Source organism: Lycium barbarum, chromosome 8 (assembly GCF_019175385.1).
Source record: "Lycium barbarum isolate Lr01 chromosome 8, ASM1917538v2, whole genome shotgun sequence".
Classification (NCBI taxonomy): Eukaryota; Viridiplantae; Streptophyta; class Magnoliopsida; order Solanales; family Solanaceae; genus Lycium; species Lycium barbarum.
Genome location: NC_083344.1, coordinates 123850075 through 123872118, shown reverse-complemented (window position 1 = coordinate 123872118; position 22044 = coordinate 123850075). Strand labels below are relative to the sequence as shown.

Below are 22044 nucleotides of genomic sequence, written 5' to 3'. Positions count from 1 at the left end.
CTATTCATGATTGAGGGGTATTAGAGCCGACATACTCATCTAGTACAATGGAGGAACAAATTTCAACGAGGGTGTTGCATCCCTAACAGGTGAGGGTAACACTACATGGACCTTTGACGCTTGCACTCGAAAAGGGATGCATTTTAAAGCTTATTTTAGGCAAATTTCATATCTAAATGAGAGGGGAAAGTTAGAATCTATGATTAAAGAGGCTAAAATTTAGGAGGACAAAACCGTGAGACCCCCGATGTTGGGCCAAATTGGACAATATTTGGACCTGGGCCACTACTATAACAAAGTTATCCCTTCTGGCAATCGAAAACAGAGGATATTTTAGGCAGATAATAATTATATTAACAACGTAGTAGGAAGTATAGGAAAGTGTATGAACTTTTAGGACTGACATGACCTCCCAATTAAGTTGAACATATGTTATAGCTGTTAGCACATGCTCATTGTTCTAGCTGATTAGGATTAGTGTATGTGTATTTTGGTACTTAATTTCTTCCTTCTTTTCTTTTTATTTCAAATTTTAAGTAAATCTCCTTGTCCAAACTCCAAAGGGTTAGGTTAGCTAAGTTGTTAGTTCTCCATCAGAGGAGCTCGTTTAGAAAAGTTGTTAATTCAATAAAAGATCATCAAGTATTGTACTTTTATATTAATATTTATCATATCAGAGGTAAAAGAAAATCTAATGAATAAAAAAACCTGTTTTTTTTTTCACTGCTACATATTTATTAAGTACACACATTACATGAAGTCAAAGGAACCAAATACCGGTGTGCTAAAATTTAATGATGGTTCTTTCCAAGCTTAACATGACAGGTAAACAGATAGGATATTATTTCATTCCTCACTTGATATCTCAATCAATTTATTCTAAAGAACGAACTGTGAGAAAAAAAAGAAGATGGACAGACATCTAATAATCGCTCATATAGATGTATAAGAATTGGATTCACTAAACAAACTGCTTGAACAGTACACTAGCTAAACATATTTGTCAAGCACAAATATTAAAATGCTTGTGCAAATATATGATGCCAAATGTTCATACATTTTACATCATATTTTCGTTAAGTGATGTAGATTTCTCCTAATTATCTTGATAAGATAGTTGGGCTCACTGTTAACTGTCGTATATGAAAAAGGGAAAAGCACACTGTGTATTCACTCAGCCAAACTAATCCCATATTTAATCACTGTTTGGGCTTAATCCCACCAGGAGTCCGGTCGGCCCAAATTAATGCCAAAAAATGGCCGGCCGGCCCAAAATAATGCCAAGGCTAGCCGGCCCAACAGCCCAGACGCTTAAAAAAAAAAAGTCGCCACTAAAGGGCTGCTACAACATATATACATATGTTGGAATCATATATATACTTTATATACAAGAATGATACAGTTTATATACATATGCTGGAATTAATCATACATTTATTATACATAAACTATACGTTAATTATACATTTATTATACACATATTATACAATAATGATATTTTTTTTTTTTTACATATAGAATAGTGATACATATTATATATCACAATGATACGGTTTCTATAATACATTTTTTATACGTATGGTACACTTTCTATACAAGATTGATACAGTTTATATACACATGCTGGAATTATGGGTGTGTTCGGTATGAAGGAAAATGTTTTCCAAGGAAAATATTTTCCTGGAAAATGTGTTCTTAGAAAATAAGTGAATTTCTACTTGTGTTTCTCATGTTCGTTTGGGTAGCAGAAAATAAGTGAATTTCTTACTTATTTTCTCATGTTCGTTTAGTTGGTAGAAAACATTTTCAGAAAAATATCCACCCAAGCCCCACAACTCCACCCAACCCACCCCCACCCCAAACCCCACGCCACCCTCACCCTCAATTTTTTTTTTGAAGTATTTAATTTTTTTTGAATTTTCTAAACCACCACATCCCCCTCCCCCACCCCCACCCCATTTTTTTTTTTTGAAGTATTTAATTTTTTTCTGGATTTTCTAAACCTCCACATCCCCCCTCCCCTACCCCCAATTTGTTTTTGAAGTATTTAATTTTTTTCTGGATTTTCTAAACCTCCACATCCCCCCTCCCCACCCCCCCCACCTCCAATTTTTTTTTGAAGTATTTAATTTTTTTCTGGATTTTCTAAACCACCACATCCCCCCTCTTCTCCCCCCCCCCCCGGTGTGGACCCATACCACACCAACCCCCACAACCACCCACCTGCCACCCCCCTCAATTTTTTTCGAAGGGGTAGGTGGGGTGTCGGGAAAAGGGGGTGTGGTGGGGCTGTGGAAAAAAACCAAAAAAAAAAATCAAAACTTTTTTTTCAAACTAAATTAATTTTTTTTGGGGGGGGGGGGGGGTAGGGTGAGCCAGGGGTACGTGAGGTGGGGTGGGGGTGGTGCAAAAACGGAAAAAAATATATTCAATTTTTTTTTTCAAAACAAAATTAATGTTTTTTCGGTGGGTGTGGGTGAGGCAGGGGTGGGTGGGGTGGGGTGGTGCAAAAAAACAAAAAATAAATAAATTCAAAACTCTCTTTTCAAAACAAAATTAATTTTTTTTGGGAGGGGGTGGAGTGGGGCAGGGTGGGTGGGGTGGGGTGGGTAGTGCAAAAAACCAAAGCAAAAAACCAAAAAAAAATCAAAACTTTTTTTCAAAACAAAATTAATTTTGAGGGGGGTGGGTGGGTGGGGTGGTGCAAAAAACAAACAAAAAAAATCAAAACTTTTTTTTCAAAACAAATTTTTTTTTTTTTTGCCAGGGGGTGGGGCAGAGGTGGGTTGGGTTGGGTAGGCATGAGGGTGGGGGAAGGGGTGGGGTGGTTGGAGTGGTTGGGGGGTTCGTTGGGTGGTTGGTGGAATGCACTTATAGACTTGTTTTCCCTACTTTTATTAGGGAAGTCATTTTCCCAATTTTTGAAGAACTTGTTTTCCAGAATTTTTGACCAAACGAACATGGAAAAATTGGAAAACATTTTCCGATGTTTTCCTCCATACCGAACACACCCTATATATACACTTTCTATACAAAAATGATACATATTATATATAAAAATGATACAATTTTCTATTCTATACATGCAGTTGCACTGTGCTGATACACATTATATACACAAATTATACATATTATATACAAAAATTATACATATTATATACAAAAATGATACATACTTTAGTGATTCATATTTTATACAGTTTTTATACATTACAGATAGGTACTGATACATAGTTTATACACAAATGACATATATTATATATAAAAATCGCCTCAAACATTTTTGTGTTTGGATTTTTATTTGAAAATTGTCTTATTTAAGTTTTGGCAAATGGATGGGATTTGTTTAATTGCTACATTTTGGATTTGAGAAAAATTGGGCTAGAAGATGGGATTATTTATGGCCGAGTGGTCTTATATGTCCTTTTCCCAATGAAAAACAAGAAGTAAATTGCATGTGTGTGCTTCAAATGACCATGGACTGGTCTTTAGTTTTTGTCCTCCAAATGGGCTGGTCTTTAATTTTTTTCCTTTAAAATTGAACTTATACTTAGCAGACATAGATTTTTTAAGGGGCCGGGCATAACTTGTGGATATTATGATGCGTAACTAATACCCTTTGGGGTCGTTTGGTAGAAGGTATAAGCTGGGATATTCCAGCACTAATTTTTATACCATGTTTGGTATAAAGTATAAATTTATCCTGGGATAAATTTATACCTTGTACCAAACAAAATATAAAATGCATCCCCTGGTATAAGCTGGGATATACCTTCTTATATCACTTATCCTGTGACTATTTTATCCCATCTCCTAAATGGTATAAAATAGTCTCAAGATATGGGATAAATTAGTCCCGGGATAATTTTGGCCATGCACCAAACGATCACTTTTAGACATAAGTTTGATTTTAAAGGCTAAAAATTAAAAACTAGCACAAAATAGGACCAAAGGTGCAAACGACCCAAAAAAAACAACTTTTTACCTAGGCCGAGCGAAGGTCAATTCCAAAAGCCCAAGAACCATAATCTTCAATCGAGATGTTATTTTGGCTGATAAACTCTTAAATGTCATGTGAAGATTTTACAATAAAAGAAACTTATAACACCATGGTACATGGGATAAACTGGGATGTCCGGGATAAAATTTATACCTTATTTGATTGAAGGTGATAAATTTATACCTTTAATCAAACAAGGTATAAAATTTATCCCAAACATAGTTTAGGATAACCCATCTTATCTTATCTCATCTATCTTAGTATTTTTTTATCCCATCTCTAAGGGTTCATACGGTATGAGGGATAAGGATAAATAGTCCCGAGATTATATTTGAGATGAGTTTATCTCACGTTTGGTTGGGATAAAATCACAGTATAATTAATCCCGAGATTAGTTATCTCGGGATTGTAGTGTTTTTTTATACAGGTAAGAGGATGAAATAACTAATTTCGGAATAACTTGTTTCCAACCAAATGACCCTTAAGGGGTCGTTTGGTTCAAAAACAAATTACGCTGGGATAAGTTATGCTACGATTAATTACGTTGGGATACGTTATGTTGAGATTAGTTATTCTGGAGTTATTTTTTACTGACTGTTTGGTATGTTGGACTAAAAGTATTATACATTGGATAATTTCTAAAAAAAAAAGTTTCTTCCTTATTCCGGGATAATTTATCCTAGGATAACTTATTCCATCCTATGGCAGCTATAAGTTATCCGAGTACTATTTTCACTCGTGGGATAACTTATCCCATGATTACTAACCAAAAAAAGAGATAACAAATAGCTAAATTCTTATCCCTAAACTATTTATGTTTATCCTTTGTACCAAACGACCCCTAAATGAGATAAATTAGCCGAGAAATTATAATCTCATGACTATAATACTAGCGTAAGTTAGTCCGTGTGCCGGCAAGTGTATAAAAAACAAAAGTTAAGGTGCAAAGTCAAAAGCGTAATTTCACATTTTAGCTCTCGAATTAGGGCTTGGGCTATATCCTAAAACCCCCAATCCATAAACCCTAAAATTACTTCCCTTCCACCTGCACACACTGCTCCTTCTTCTCTTGGAAAATTTTATCTTTTTTCTTCTTCTCAAAAATCTCCCAACTTAACAGTAATTCAAAATGGAATCAAAGCTTGAATCAGCCAAGAAAGAGGTAAACTGTTCACCCAAAATAAAAGTAGCAATTTTTCCTTTTAATTACATAGTAAACTGTCAATATGATTGTTTTTGTATAAGTAGTTAGATACCAAAATCTTGTTAAATGGTTTGTTTACTTCTATCAAAGTAGCCATAATCTGTAGAATTGGGCAATTATTAGACTCACTCTGCTTCAAAATGTTTGTCAGGTTTTGACATGACACCTAGTTTAAGAAATTAAAGAACACTTTTGAAACTTGTGGTCTTAAATTTAAAGATATGTAGAATGTATCCAAATGCCCTTTAATCTTGTGGTGTTAAAAATGCCACGTAGAAAGTTGGAATTAAAGAGTTGCTAAAAAAGGAAAGAATTATTGATAAAGGAAAGTAATACACATAAATTGAAACAGAGGGAGTAATACTTATGCCATGCGTATTTTAGAGCTGGTTTTGCATTTATTTTTTCTAAAATTAGATATACCTCCTCCATCCCAATTTATGTGGCACTGTTTGACTTGATACAAAGTTTCAGAAAGAAAGAAACTTTTGAAATTTTGTGGTCTAAAATAAAGCTTGCACACATTTGTGTGGCTATAAATCATTTCATTAGGGTAAAAGGGGAGGTTTTAAAGTTAAGTTGTTTCTAGTTATAGAAATGTGATATTCTTTTTGGGACATATTAAAAAGGAAAATGTCCCACATAAATTGGGACTGAGGGAGTAATAATTAAGGCTCTCCAAGTGCGCAAATTCAAAATTATGCTTAATAGATTGTAACACTAGGCTTGAGAAGATGATGATGTACTTTCTCATTTTGAATGTTAAAAGGTACTTGCTGAAATCGTCAAGTTAGCTCAAAAGCGGGAGATGAAAGGAAGTAGTGGAGGCTGGAAAGATTTTTTGAGATCACACGACAAGAAGTTTGGAGTTAGCTTGAGTGACCCATCCAAGAGGTCCATTGATGTGCTTCTTGCATTTTTAAAGACGTTTAGCGAAGATGACTTAAAGGTGGTTATAGATTGACTCTGGTTTTCATTTGGTTAATTGGCATAAAGTAATTCTGTTAATGTGAATACTGGAATGTTCTTTTCTTGTGCAGTTTTTTGACAAGGTGTTTGAATGTCATTCCAACCGAGATGCTGTTGAGCACCTCCAGAAAAGTTCCCCAGACAATGAAACTGTTGAACAGGTGAACAAGAGATTTTGGCTTTTGGGTGTTATAAGTCTTATGCTAGGTGAATTATAGTCGCAAAATAGTCCAAACACCATTAATATCCAAATAAAGTAAATAAAACTAAAGAAAAATGAAAGTGATATTCAGAGAAGTTGTATAGCAAAAACTCGCAATCTTTCCTATTCGGATCCTCGGCCTCTCTTTTTTCCAGGAAGAGGCTAGTTGGTATCTGCTTATGAAGCTTTATGATCAAATGTATCTTACCACTTTGGTACTTAGTAATTTGACATTGTGGCAGTGCAGAGACTGGTTCGTTTAACTTTTGAGCACCCTCAATATCCAACAGATTACTCATTTCCATCACACGAGGAGGTTTGTTACTACCTTTTATTTTCTTCTATTATTGTCTACTTTAGAAGTTCAATCTCTAGAAAACTTGTCCTAAATGAAGTGTTTTCTCTGACAGTTTATAGGAGATATAGCGTCCCAAGCTTCAGCTTGTTTGTTTTGAGAATACTTTTCATGTTTTCTGTCTATACTTGCATATCTTGATCCTCTGCAGGAAATTTTAGGTGCATTTTAGTTTTAGCTTGTTTACTGAACTGGTGATAGTCCTTTCTTGAATTAATTCCGTGGCACCAGAATCTGTCAGTTGTATAATTGACTGTTCTATTGTAAAACTAAGCTTCTCTTACTACAACTTACATCCACGGGAACAGGACTGGTTAGTCACCAAAAGGAGTAAAAAGTCTAATTTCACTCAATCAAAGGCCATGGTTGCAATTGATTGTGAAATGGTCCTCTGCGAAGATGGAACTGAAGCTTTAGTCAGAATCTGTGCTGTGGACCGTAATTTAGAGGTATTTTTTACTTGTACCTTTATGCGACATCAACATATATGACAAATAATGAAAAGAGCCACCTGGCTGGCCTCTTTATTTCTAATGTAGTTAAACTCTTTTTTCACCATAAGTTATTATTTTTTCTCAACTTCTGAAAATTGCAGGTTAAACTCAATGAATTTGTGAACCCCAACAAACCAATTGCAGATTACAGAACTGAGATTACTGGAATAACTGCTGGAGATTTAGATGGAGTTTCTTGTTCATTGGCTGATGTACAGGTAAAGTTGTTCACTTTAGGTTGTCCAATAGCCATTAACAATTTTTTTGTCTGAACTTTTATGTGTTATGATCCAGACGTCCATGAAGAAGCTGTTATCGCATGGAACCATATTGATTGGCCATAGTTTACACAATGATCTTCATGGTACGCCACATCTTGAATCATAAGCGTTGGACCTTTTTATAAACATTGTGCTTATCTATTGGTAACTGGAAATGACATGATTGTATGATCATATGTCTCTTTTTAATACCCCAGGTTTTTATGTTATTTCTATTCGCTTTTCTCTTTTCTTTCCCTGTCCATTAGAGAATTACAACATGCTTTTTGCTCTGTTATGTCATTCTTAACAGCTTTGAAGATAGATCATGCAAGAGTAATTGACACATCATATGTCTTCAAATATCAGGGTCAGGCTTCTAATAGAAGACCTTCTTTAAGTAACTTGTGTAAGGTAAGCCGTGCTTTTTATTTTTTTAGTTTGGTACATCTTTCCATGCTACAATATGTCCCCTCTGTTGAATGGTTGGCCATACCAACTCTCACTTTCTCGCTGTTATTCTTTTTCTAACTATGGTTCCTTTACAAGATGAAGATTTTAACAAGTAATTAACTATTTATCGCAAGCTCTGCTTCATCAATGCTATTTTACTTACAATAGTTTCCAAGTAGTCTGTGTTAGGGTTTGAACTTCGAAAGATGGGCTCTCCACATAATTGTCTAGATGATGCATGTACTGCAATGAAACTTGTTCTTGCCAAGATTGAACGTGGAGTTGATATCATACCAGTGGTTTCTGAGGAGGTAATGTCTAGAGCCTGTTATTTTAAATTTCCTTTCCTTTCTTGTTTCCTGGCTGATAAAATGGTCATCTACTCTGAATTTAGGTGCAAGAGCCCGATGCGGCGAAGCTACTTGTCCACAGAATACCAGCGGCTGTTCATAGCCAAGAGTTGCACAAAGTCATTCCTGGAGACTTTACTGTGGAAGTTAAGGTTAGGAGAATCTCATGTTGTTTTTCTCTCATCTCATATCAATGATGAATGATTTCTTTATGCAGTCTGAACTAGTTTGTAAAAGCATATGATGAATTTCAATCAGCGAAGAGTCACATTCTTGTTGGTTGTGTTTGTAATGGTCCATGCTATAGTCATTCCTTATGTTAAATGGATCCTTCAATTGCCTTAACATACCCGTGTCAACCTGGTGTGACATGAGTATTTGTGTTTTGTGCCAATTCTTCCAAATTCATTAATATTTGTAAGAAGCTACTCATGCACCTGTCAAATGTTTACAGTTACCCACACCTGATTCGTACTTGTAAGCAAGTCCATTGACATGGGTCATTGCCAGCGTTATTTAAAGCAAAGCAACAATTGATGCAAGTTAAAGGCAGTATTGTTAAAGGCAAACATGTGGCTAAACACTTATTGTCAGTTGAGCCTTGAAATGCTAAGCTCAATGAAAGCATGAGCTTTGATGTAAAAAGTAGCAAATGGAGAAAAGAGTGCGTGCACAGATCTGTATTTAAGAGTAACTGTTCTCTCTTTAGAAATGATGGTAGTAATCAAGATATTTGCAAGTGAATGATGTTTGAGTAACAGTCTGCATGGTTCTTCATTACTTTCCAGTTTGAACATTGCTTCATTTTACTTGATTTGTCCATTTATGTTCTGCTGGCAGGCTAATAAAAAAGGGCAAGCAGACAAGTATACTGCCTTTGCCAATTTCAAAAATCAGCATGAGGCAAATGAGGCATTTGATAAGCTTGAAGGCAAACAGGAGAAGGTTGGTACACTTTCAGGATTTCTTTGTATAAGAGGGCTTTCACTGTCCCCTATCAGATAAAACAAGTGTGTACATGAGAGGCAAATGTTTTAATTTACCTGGCGTGTAGTGACTTTTGTTTATCCATCTTTGTTAGGATACTGGCGGACGACCACAAAAGCTCGTTTCATTTCGTCTTGATTCTGGTATCGCAGGGTCTTTGTATGTTCGTAAGATGGCTGCCAATAATTATTCTAAAGAGGTTACCCCGAAGAAGAGGTCAGCTGAAGATGAGGAGGCCGTTGGAGAGTCAAAGAAACTGAGGACGGAAGACCAAAATACAGAGCTCAAGGAGGCTGCTGGTGCAGGTTGTGATCAGTGTGAAACTCACTTGAAGGAGATTGAGAGACTAAAGAAAGAATTAAGCTACAGAGATGAAGAAATCTCCACCTTGAACAAACTCATCGTTAACCTTGTGAGAAAACAAGGATTCTAACTCGGATGGATCTATTGGGCACAACACCCTACAGGAAAACAGATGAGAGTACAATTTTGACACCAAAGGCCTATGCTTACTGTATGAAGGTCAAAGCGAAGCTATTGTTTAATAGCTTGTGATTAAGCTGTATCATTTTGGGACTGCCAAAAAGAAAGGGTAAGAAGAAAGAACAGTTTCCCTCATTGTTAATGGAGGCTGTCTAGGACGTCGAATCTGATAACAACAATTGCAGCCAAGAGTCATACAAGAAGAGCTGATGTTAGGTGTTTTTTTTTTTTTTTTTTTTTTTTCACTTATTTGATTTTTTTTCCTCCTGAATTGCAGGTAAGATCAATTGTATCAGTAATTTCACCCGATGTCTCTTTTTAAGCTTATGAACGTTTGTCACTTTTTTAATTATCTCTATATTGTTTGATTTTTGTCTCTTTGCTTATTTTTTTTACTCTCGAGGATGTTTGAATGCTTCTCCGTATGTGTCAAACATCTTTCGAACATCCTTGAAATGCTTCAGACATGTTCTTGGGATGTTTGCAGAATCCTCACTTCACCAAAATTCACCATTTTTTCTCATATTTCAAAGCACTAGAAAAGGTGGAGGAGCTTCACGTAATTAGTCATAAGCGGCATAGTTTAGGAGCATGCAAAAGGCAATATTATACTAAAAAGGACTAGAGAGTAATAATCTTTGAAGGTAACATAGTAAATGTATAGCTTAGAAACAGAGAGAACAACTTTCAAAGGTTTATTATTTTCAATGCCAAGCCATGTATGAATGGGATCTGTTTTGAATTTTTCTTATTCATTCTTTCTTTACAAATTAGTCTGACTTTTTTAAAATGGAAAGCGGCAACTGACAACCAAACATTCTCATTCAAAAATAAATTTGAAAGAAAATAAAGGGTTGTTGACTTCTATTTGTCTTGTACAAGTTGTTTTCAACTAGCTTATTCATTATATATAAACCGTAGAGTGGCGTACAAGGATTTACAATTCATTCCACCTGCACAAGCTGCTCTCTTCATTCTCATTTGAAAAATTTGTTAATTTATTTTTGCAAAGATTTCAAATTTGTTCAATTTTTGAGTAGTTCGGAATGGATTCCAAGATTGCCTCAGCCAAGAAAGAGGTTAGCCTTAGCCGTGCAAAGTGACAATTTTTTTTCCCAATGCTCACAAAATTAGCTTTTCTACTAAAAGAAGTGTAATATTATGTACTGTTTTCTTTTGAGATTATGTATAACAAATTAGTACACTCAAACCTCTCTATAACGATATCATTTGCGCCGGATAGTTTTTGACTGTTGTAACGAAATGCTGTTGTAGAGAATTATAACATAACATGTGGAGTAATGTTTGTTAAAAGAAACTCAATCATTATATTGAAATGTTGTTATAGATGACTGTTGTACGACGAGATATGACTAATAGTTTTCTGATTTTGAATGTTGATATGTTTGGTGACTGGGTACCGTATTTGCAATATGACTTATGGTTGGATGATTGTATTTGGCTATTTTGGGATCATGTGTTATGACTATTGGTCAGATTCGAATGTACTATTGAACTTTGAACGATTGGGTTTAGCTGCTATAACCTAGGCTGGGACTTGATTCGTTGATTCATGATTATTGATGACTTGTCCTCTATTATTTACATGTTTTCTTGCTTTATTGTCTTTATATACGTCAACTAATTCTAGTCGGCTTATGATACCTACAAGTAAACTGTTGTGTTGTATGACCTACGCTTGCTGCATTCTTTATGGATGCAGAGTACTTGACAGGTTCCACTTCTTCCCCCCATGGCTGAGATCCCGAGGATTGCTGATCGAGTCTTTTAGGGTGAGCACTGATGCCGTCGCTGCCCAAGGACTCTTCTTTATTTATCATGTCTTATTTTACATTCAAGATATTATTTCAGATTTTTATGTATTTATTCAGACTTGTAGTATTTAGTTAGTGCTCTTGTATGACCAGACAAAATTTTGGGGTTGTATTTCCGCTACTTCCGTTTTTTTTTTCTTCCCTATTATGATGATTTAAGACTTATATTTATTATCTTTCTTCCGCTTTTACTTAAATTGGTAATGAATGAGATAAGGGTTTGCCTATCGAGGTGGGAAAGATAGGTGCCCTCGCCACTTAGTAAAATGGGCTGTGACAAGTTGTTATCAGAGCCCTAATTTACCCAGTCTATAATACAAGAGTGTGTCTAGTAGAGTCTTGCGGATCAGTACGATGAGCTCCGTATCTATCTGCGAGAGGCTATAGGACATTTAGGAAAATTCGCATTCTTTCATTCTTTTGTGCTACTTTATTCTAATTGGTATCTGATTCATGTCTATTCTCTCACAGATAGTGAGGACTCATGCCACGATCGCTAGAGAGCAGGTGCCGGAGCCCACAACTGCGGCTAGCACCAGGGGACGAGCTACTGTTCGAGGAGGCTGATAACGTCCAAATCCACTCCTCAAAGAGAAAGTGTACACGGTCGTCACAATATAATTTACCCAACTATGAGTCGGGGTCGATCCCACAGGAAACAATATACTAGGCGATTTAAACAAGTAAGGAATTATCACCAACTAAGCTAAGCCAAACACTTTTTCAATATTTGGTTTTTGATTTAAAAACTAACAAATATGAAACTAACTAGAAAGCGGGTAAAATGATCAATGGCCACAAGTTTGGATACAAAGGAAATTACACTCAAGTAATGATCCAATGTATTTCATGATTTTACAACTAAGAGCAGGTTTATGTTAATAGATAATAGTTTCTACAATCTCATTGAAATTCTTCCAACCAAATCAATGAATTTCACTCTAAGATTTTTCAAGCCTTAGAGTGTGATATCAAGCACAACCAATTGAATCTCAAGTAACTTTTCTATTCGTAGCTCAAGTTATTAGATGGGTTTAATGACCCAAATTCTTATTAATTAATCTTTCCCAACCTAGATTTCCTCTTCCGAGCTCAATCAAAGTAAATGGACGAGTCTTAGGGTTAACTAATCCATTAAGAAACATTAAAGAACAAGATTAATTAAATCAACAAAGACCCACTTCAATAGCAATAAAAATCATTCAATACATAAGCAAAACAAGAGTTTCATCCAACACTTTAATCATAGAATATTTCCATAAACAAGATTCAAGTGAAGAAAATAAATACTACACACTTAGATATACAATACAAAGTAAGGAATTGAAGAAATGAATTAAAGGTTTAAGAAATACTCAACCAAATCTTCAAATCTTCAACCCCAAAGTGTGGTGTAGGAACCTAGTCTCCAAAACTTATATGAAATGGCCAAAGATAATGTTTTACAAACCCTAAAAGAGTATTTATAACATTCCAAAACGGGATCAAATTGTGGACAAAAATGCCCTGCGTGCAGCACATGCTGCAGCAAGTGCTGCTCGCATGCACAATATGCTGCAGCAAGTGCTGCTCGCATGCACAATATGCTGCAGCAAGTGCTGCTAGCATATGCTGCCAGAAAGTGCTGCTTGTTCTATTTTTGCGCCATTTTGCTCCGTTTTGCTCCATTATGCTCTCCGGACATCTTATCCTACAAAATAACATTAATACACAAAAAGTAACACCAAAAGTGCTTGAAGAGTTACAAAAGCTTAAGAAGTTAAGCATCGAATATCCCGTAATTTCACGGCACATCAGAGGCGGCCAACTTAAAGTCTTTGCTTGTCCTCAAGCAAATCAAAACCAAAATCTCAATGAGGATCCACTTTAAGCACAAAAACATGACTTTGATTGATACAAATAATTAGTCTACAAGCATATGAAACTTGAACCAAATAACTCCCTCATTTCAAAATACAATTTCAAGAATGCAATGGAGTTTCAAAACAATCAAGCGACAACACTCAAGCCTCAATAAGTGACTCAAAACCACTAGCTTACTAGATATGCTCATTTAACTCAACTTTGAATTTTCAACATCACCAATCTATCGTAATCCATATGCCCTCACAAGAAAGAAAGTCACAAAATCACTATATTCACAACAACAACAACAACACAAGGGACATATATACAAAGTCACTCACACTCAACAAAGAAATTTTAGTGCTAACAAATATCACACCATAAGCTTGCCCTTATTTTCAATCATCACTAACTCAAGAACATTCGGTTGGAGATCACATAGGGACTTTTTAAGCTTGTAATGTAGGATTAGGGAAGGATAGCATAAGTATATGGGATAAAAGTGACTACGCCCTCCTTGAACACTACACAATACCTTTTGTCCACTTTCCTCTTCATTTCAAAATATCACTCCTTCCTTTGCATACTAGTTTCCCCAATTATTCCAACTTCTTTTTGTGCAACCATTTTCTTGATTTCTAAATTATTATTTTTTTCTTTCACAAAGATACATTTTTTTGCACAAAAAGTTTGCAACCTTTTTGAATTTTTCAAATTTTCTTCATTTCTTTTGACTTTTCCACAACATCAATCTTCACCACTTCTCAAGCAACACTAACACCCCCAACTTAGGCTGTTGGCCTCAAATTCACAATTTCATGTTTAAAGAGGAAAAGGTTCAAAAGATAGACTTTTCATAAAAAAGGGTAAAGGCTTGTAATGTGACAATCAAAGAAAAGATCATAGGCTCAAATGGGTTACTAGTGATATTATTTATGCAATGGCAGGCTAGAAAGGCTAGAGAGGCTTTTTCAAAAATCACAAAGATAGCCCAAGGTCATCTCTCCAACCAACATAATCAAAATTAGCATTGAAAGACTAACCAGGCAAGTTTTAGATGATAAAAGTAAGCACAAGAATTATTCAACAAACACTCACTACACATGGCATATGAACTAGTCAAGATGGATCAATTTTACTTCTTAAGCAAGAACAAATAGAGTAATATCTCATCATCCCAAGTAAAACTCATCTAGTAGGTAAAGAGTCACAAAATGAGCCAAAAAGTTGTCACAAAGATTATTCCTTCTATGCATCTTGCTTCTCTTTTCACTTAAAATTCCACTTGGAGGGATATGCTCAATTAAACGCTTCACATGCAAGAGACTAACTTTATTAGTACCGAACAAGCCAAGAGTTTCTACAATTTTTTCTCAAAGGATCACCTACACCTAAACTACAAGACTAATTAAAGAAGCTAAGAAAGAAAATAAACTAATAAAAGTGACTAATCCACAACATGTCAAAAGAACGAAATTTTCAAAAATTTGAGCAAGTTCCAAAATATAATGTGCTACCACATGCCACCCCCAACTACAAACATTGCAGTGAGATATACCTTTTGGATAGTTTCGTCATCTCCATGTTGAACTTCTTCCCACAATTTGGTCAAGACTTGCTCATAGTTTTTGTTCCTCCCCATTATGCTTTTCAAAATTTTCTCAACTTCGTCTTTTTGAGAATTGGAGATTTCTTCATCAATATTTTGCTCTTCTTCAAGTTGAACCACTTCCTCACTTTCACAACTTTCGTTGTGGTCACAAGAATTATCGGGCTCATCTTTCAAATTTGAAATCTCTTCTTCAACCAATTCATTTTGAGGAGTAGACACTTCCATGACAATTGAAGAATTGACATCCTCAAATGAATCATTCATTCTTTTCATAGCTTCTCCATTTTCTAAATGGATTGTTAGACGAGCTTTCGTTCTTCCTCCATTTTAGCTTCTCGATCTAAGTATGTTTGTGTCACGACCCGACTAGGGCCGCGACGGGTACCCGGGACTAACCACCGAGCACCGCTCGTTTCCTCACTAGTCATAACCATTTTACATTTCTTTATCATTCATAATCTCATAATCATAAGACAACCATTTTTCATTTGACAACACAAATGATTTTATTATACATGTGCCCCTTAGGCCATCAAAATAACATATACAAATATAACATAGTAATCTTGTGAGACCATCTAACCCACACTGCGTGTCTACGAGCCTCTACTGACATATTATACATATAGACAGAACAAGACTCCGTCGTGCGCGAAATACATAAAGGAACCAAAAGAATAAACATAAGCACTTCCGAACAATGGAGTGCTCTCAATAAGCTAACAGCTACTAAGAATCCGGATCAAGCTCACCTCCCTGTCTACCTGTGGGCATGAACACAACGTCCAAAGAAAACGGACGTCAGTACGAATATTGTACTGAGTATGAGAGGAATAAATAGTAACAATATATCAATGAAATATGAAGGCATCAATGAGATAAGGAGGCATCAAGAAAGAGCAATATGTACTGGCTATCAAATATAACTGAAATAATGCATGTTGACTTACTCATAATCATTATCATGTCATACATATATACACATATAAGCTGCCCGTCCATATAGCTACGGTGTGATAATGTATAAGCTGCCCGTCCATGTAGGAGCGGTGTGATAATCATAGCCTGCGTCCAGGCCTCCCGCGTCCGGGGTATAAGCTGCCCACTATAGTGGTGTGCACATCTACGTGCCTGCCCGGCCGACTATAGCGCGGCGCGGTGTGAGAAAATACATACGTATATATATATATATATATATATATATATATATATATATATATATATATATATATATATAGCATGTATAAGAGCCCAATCAAAAGCCATAACTATATCGGAGTGACGTAAGGTCGGTGGCTTCCGACATCATTATGGAAGATTCATTGACATCCTGCCTCACCTTGAAGGAATTAGCATATAAGGTGAGTGTAAGCAATAAATAGCATCATTAACATCATAGGATCATCACAACATGAGTATTGGGATTTCTATACTTTACTCATTACCTTGTGTGGCTAATTATGGACATAGACTCATATTCTCCGGAACTTAAGGGAACTCATGGATAAAAAGAGAGTCAAGCTATAAGATTCATGCCATAGAAAGAAAGGACTAGCCTCACATACCTTGAACTCTATTTAATGTCCAACGTCTACTTCTCGAGCTCGCAGGTCTAAAATTAAGATAACATAGGCCATAGTTAGATTATCCACATCACTTACTAACCAATCCAAGTACGAATGAAACTTAACAAAATTCGGGCAGCATTTCCCCTGTAAACTTAACAATCCTCGAAATCCCAACTTAGCCAAACATCAATAAAAATACCAACAACAACAATACCAATAATTCCATATCAAACTATAATTAAATCCATTCTTAAATTACTTCCAAAATAGCCCACACGATAATAAACAACAACAACAATTAATTTAACAACTCCCAATTGTCACCCCGTAAGTTTCCATCCAAAATATGGCCATGACTCAGATAAGCTTAACCACATAATGGAAAATAAAAATATTACCTTTGATAACCAGAGCCGGCCCTTCCAAATCTTCCTTCCCCTTTGATCAACTTCTACTTTACAATCACAATGAGATAATCAAGCTAACTAGCATCACGGGCATTCCGAGAGGGAGATATGCGTTATTCTCATGTGTCTTTTTTTTTTTAATGTTGTAAGAACTCAATTGAGAGGCTGTTGTATATTGGTTTTGCTTTACAACCTTAAAGGGAAGGTCCCCAACGTAGAACATGTGTAGCAGCCCATATTTTATAAGAAAGGGACAAAGAAAATAAAAAGTAGATATCTTTAATAATACTCCCCCTAGGCACGTGTAACTCATCATAATTACTCATGCAAACTTTATCACTATACCAAGCAACAACATCCTTATGTGTCATGCAATTAAATACATTGCTGGCACTTGCCCATCATGCATGGACCCTATTTATATTATTTACTCCACAATCCAAGATAAATTCTTAATCACAATTTATTTAAATAGCAATAATTTTAACACACTTCCTACACTCATTATCATAATCATGTAGTAAAACATAGTCCATAGCCTCTTTATACACACACCAAATATTATTTTCAATCACCATCATTCCACTTTCGAGTCTTAAATAATTTTGGGACGTCATTCCTTTTACACATTGATCTGTTGATCCCCATACTTAATATGACCAAATCCTCAAGGCTCGGGTCTGGTCGTGATCCCTCTCAACTATTGTCACCTAGTCCTTTGTTTTGTCTGTGTCTTAAAAAAAATGAGGACTTTGACACATAAAATGGCCTTTGTTTTCTTTAATACAAGTTAAAGTAAAGTGGCTTTCTGCTAAATGATAAAAGTTGATCTCATAATTCCCTTTTATGACCAAGTAATACACATGTATGAAATGTAAGGATTGTCATTTGGTTTTGAATATGTGTGCCAGCTTGCACACTCGAAGTCTCCAACGAAACAAAAAAATTATTACTTTCATTGCATGTATGCGTCCTTATGTGGAACTATCCCATGTTGCTACTGATCACATTAATAATGGTCCAAAAATATTTAGCTTAACCTCTAATCTTTCCAACACATACCAAACATGGTTTTAAATACTTACAATATTAAGAATAATAATTCTCTCTGAGCATACATAGTACTTATGACTTATCTTAACATACAAAAGCACGAGATGTAATAGTTTGGACCATTGCCATGATGCCTTCAAATCCGGCACTTTGTCCTTCACTTGCCATGTCATTGTCCATGTCAAACTCAAAAGCACAACTAGCATTTTCGTTAGAACAACTTGGGGGAGGGGAAGCAAAATAATTGGGACAATCACCCCAATGTCTACCATGACCACCACATATATTATAAATATTCGCATCATAGGATTGACACGGTGCACACATCTCTCTCCCGGGAGCATTTTCACAATCTTGCCAAAAGTGGGGTCCTCCACAGTATGGACATGGGTCATCAAAATATGGATTGCAACCATCAAATCCATTTTCATTCCAAGATGCCATAGATAAAAGTAAAAATAAAATAAAAACTAAACACAAAACACACACACAAAAAAAAATAAAAAATCACAGACACATTTTCACAAATATTCACAAGTTTGGACCAAAGCAAGTAAGCTAAAATCCCAAACTAACCCAAATACGCCAAATTGTTTCCCGGCAACGGCACCAAAATTTGATACGCCCAAATTATACCTTTAATATCAGGAGTAAGCGATTGTTGTCAAACATAGAACCCAACGAGGTTGGGTCGAATCCCACAGAGAATACAATGAATAAATATACTTGTCAAGTGTAACACCCGACTATTAGTCTATATTTCAAGGGAGAGGGGAGAATAATAGTAGTTTGGTTGTTGTTTGTTCATTAAAGACTAAGAGTGGCTATAAGATGTAAACTATTGGTAAATGGGACCAAGGTTGTGGTTCCAATGGAAAGTAATGCGCTTGGGTATCAATTCAACTTATTTATATGCCTTAGATGCATTAAACCAAGGGTCACGCGAATCTTGCTAAAAGTTTTCCAACCAAATTGACAAATTTCATCCTAGGCTTTTCCAAGCCCTAGAATGTTTTATAAGAGAACACCCATGTAGCCTCAACTAGCTTTCTTATTCCTAGCTCAAGCTATTAGATGGATTTAATGACCCAAATTGTTGCTATTAACTCTTTTCCTGACCTCTATTTTCTTTTCCAAGTAAAGTAATGGTATTAAGGCACAAGTAATGTTGTACACCATCACAAGACATTAATGCTTGAAGAGTTAATAGAAAACACCATTAGCATATAAAGGAAGTATGAGTATTTTCCTATTTTTATCCTTGTAAATAATAAAACAACATAAGTCTTTTATGGTTTTGTAATAAAATACAAATATTAGGGTGGATATCGTTAAAAAAAAATAGGATAGGATGAAAATCATAAAAGGAAGTATGTTAAGGGTGCAAAATGCAAAAAATTCAAAATTGGGTGTAAAAGTTGCACTTCTTTAATGTTTTCTAACAAGGTTAAATGGGTATAAGAAATGAGTTGATTAGTAAAATGAGTTTGGGTTGGGTTGAGTTAAATGAATTTGTTGAATTAATTAAATTTATTATTAAAAAAAATATATGTGATATGGCATGCCAACTGCGGTTCACTTTTACGCAGGTGCATAAAAGCTAGTACGAGATTGTTGGTGCTCTAAATGGATTTTCTACTTTTTAGAGAAGCTACCTAATTTTATAATGAAAATTAGGAAAACTAAGGTAAAAGAGTTTTGTCAGACAAGAGGAAAAACCTTTTAAACCAGAGTTCGAGGTAAGGGTTCTGGTGATCCCCTAGAGAAGGTTTTAAGCACCCGAGTATTAAGGATCGGTAGAATACGGTTGACCTTCCAACTTCAATGTGTGATTAAGTGTGAATATTTGCTAATTTTTTTTTCTTTCTTGCTAATTGTCATGCTTATCATAAAATTTGAAATTCCGGCAAAATACCCCCTTAGGAAAAGGAATTTTTGGTTTTAAAATCCATATAAGTGTTCAACTCACTTCATTGTCGGATCAAGACACACTCGCAATTTCTCCTAACTAGAGTCACTACTATTTTGGTCTAATGATATGAGTTTAGTTCTTATAGGTTTTTATTTTATAAGAAAGTAAGTGGAGTAGCCTCCTATAGTATCATATAATTTTATTAAGTCCTTTTAATTTCATTTGAAGCTCATAATCAACCATACTTTAATTTCCAAAAATCCATCTTATCCTCAAATTGGTCCAAGTATATCACCTTTGTTTTATCTCTTTAAACTTGGGCCTTATGGCCTCAAAAGCCTTTCTACTTTCCTGAAAATCCCTTTTTCTTAGGTCCAAAACAACATTGACATAAAATTCCTTTTAACATGGTGAGAAATCTGAAAATTTAGCTCTGAAATTACCAAGTTATTCCTTTTCATAAATAAATCCTAAGCCCAAACATTATTGTAGTTCAATTTCAGTCCAATTTAAATACCAAGGCCCAAAGGACGGGACAGTTATAATTTATCTTGGAAACAGTCCTTAAATGGGCTGAAGGCCCAACAATTGATTTTCTATCTTTTATCCATTCGTTTTCCAGATTTCTGCAAGGGGAAAACCCAAAAAAAACTTTATAACTTAGTTTTAAAACAATTTTCTGATCAACTTAGTCCATACTTGTCAAAAGACCGATTCTACACTTAAAGCAAACACTTTGAAAGTAAATACCAATTTCATGCATGTGTTAAGAGTTAGGCGGATTTGATACCAATTTCGTGCATGGGTTAGAGTTAGGCGAATTTGAAAATCATTTGGGCGACTTCCTAAAAATACTAGCGTTTATCCTAAGTTCTAGGCATTCATAAGGGTTTTAATATTTACAAGTGTTGTTTACAATATACAACTATATTACACTTAAATACACAAAATATATAAGGAGAGAGTTAGGCTGGTGGGCCTATCTAAACCCACCAGTTAACTATTTTTCACCTATAGTTGGGCCTTCAAGCAATATTACTTTCCCTTATTATTTCGACAAGAGAGTACTACGAATGCGTAATTATCATTTTTGTTTTTCCAGGGTAACAATAAAATGGTTATTCCACTCTACAAAATTTGAATGCAAGACACGTTTAATAATATAATAATTGGAGAAAAGTCGCTTACATATTTTTTGCAGTAGCTGATATTGATCCGAGTCGGAGAGGAAAGATTTGATTGATTGGAAGCATGATTTTTGAGAAACATAGAGGCATGATTTTCAAGAAATATTTCGACTTATCTGTTATTTTTTCATTTTAATTGTCTTCACAATGGTACGTTTGACCTCGGTCATTCTATTTATCTTTCTTTATCTAATTATATGTATTGTTGTTAGTCCAACCTGATGATTGGTCTTATACATTTTTTCTCATCAGATCTTAGGTGGCTTAATCTTCCTCTTAGCAGCGATAGATTTGATATAGCCTCTATTAGAGTCCAGCGATATTTTTTGGGCTATATATAGTTATAGTAAATGAGACATTTGATCACTAAAAACTAACTATGCGACCTATTATTATTGCTTTCAATTACACGAAATGTCGTTTATAAAGAAGTATTAGGTGAGATTTGACCATATCACCTATTTTCTTGCTTCATCAAAAGTAATGTAACTACAAACTATACCTCCCTAACTAAATTTTTTTTCTTCTCCGTGAGTTCAGATCGATTATACGTACTACGTTTTGCTTTAATAAAATCCTTATTCATTATTTAGAGCTTACATTTTTTTCCCCTTTAAATGCTTGGTATCTCGCACATGTTTGAATAATATCTAATTGATAAGTTTGTACCAACTAATATGGGATACATGTGCAACGCACGTGTTCAGAAACTAGTATATTAATATATGTGTGCTAATCTTTATGTTTAAATGCATAGTATTCATGTATTTACATTCCTAGTATGTCGCTATACTAGTATTGGCAATTATATTCATGATATGCAGTTGCTATGGCTTCGCGGGATATGTCTCTGGATATTGTAGCGATT

The 22044-nt window shown here is 35.2% G+C and overlaps 1 protein-coding gene and 1 long non-coding RNA gene across 2 annotated transcripts; one reads left to right on the top strand and one right to left on the bottom strand.

Annotated features, from left to right (window-relative positions):
- The first annotated feature begins 4949 nt into the window (after positions 1-4949).
- On the top strand, positions 4950-10141 carry LOC132607105 (small RNA degrading nuclease 1-like). The gene is made up of 12 exons (XM_060320925.1): positions 4950-5162; positions 5974-6153; positions 6245-6334; positions 6623-6691; positions 7039-7179; positions 7326-7442; positions 7519-7588; positions 7798-7898; positions 8117-8248; positions 8332-8439; positions 9128-9232; positions 9369-10141. The coding sequence occupies exons 1-12, from the start codon at positions 5130-5132 to the stop codon at positions 9705-9707; spliced, it is 1485 nt and encodes a 494-aa protein (XP_060176908.1). The 5' UTR covers positions 4950-5129; the 3' UTR covers positions 9708-10141.
- A 4217-nt stretch (positions 10142-14358) lies between these two features.
- LOC132607108 (uncharacterized) lies at positions 14359-17239 on the bottom strand. Its single transcript, XR_009570197.1, has 3 exons — positions 17016-17239; positions 16615-16661; positions 14359-15813 (listed from the first exon to the last, which is right to left on the bottom strand). It is a non-coding gene; the product is annotated as an uncharacterized LOC132607108 (long non-coding RNA).
- Between the last annotated feature and the right edge of the window lie 4805 nt (positions 17240-22044).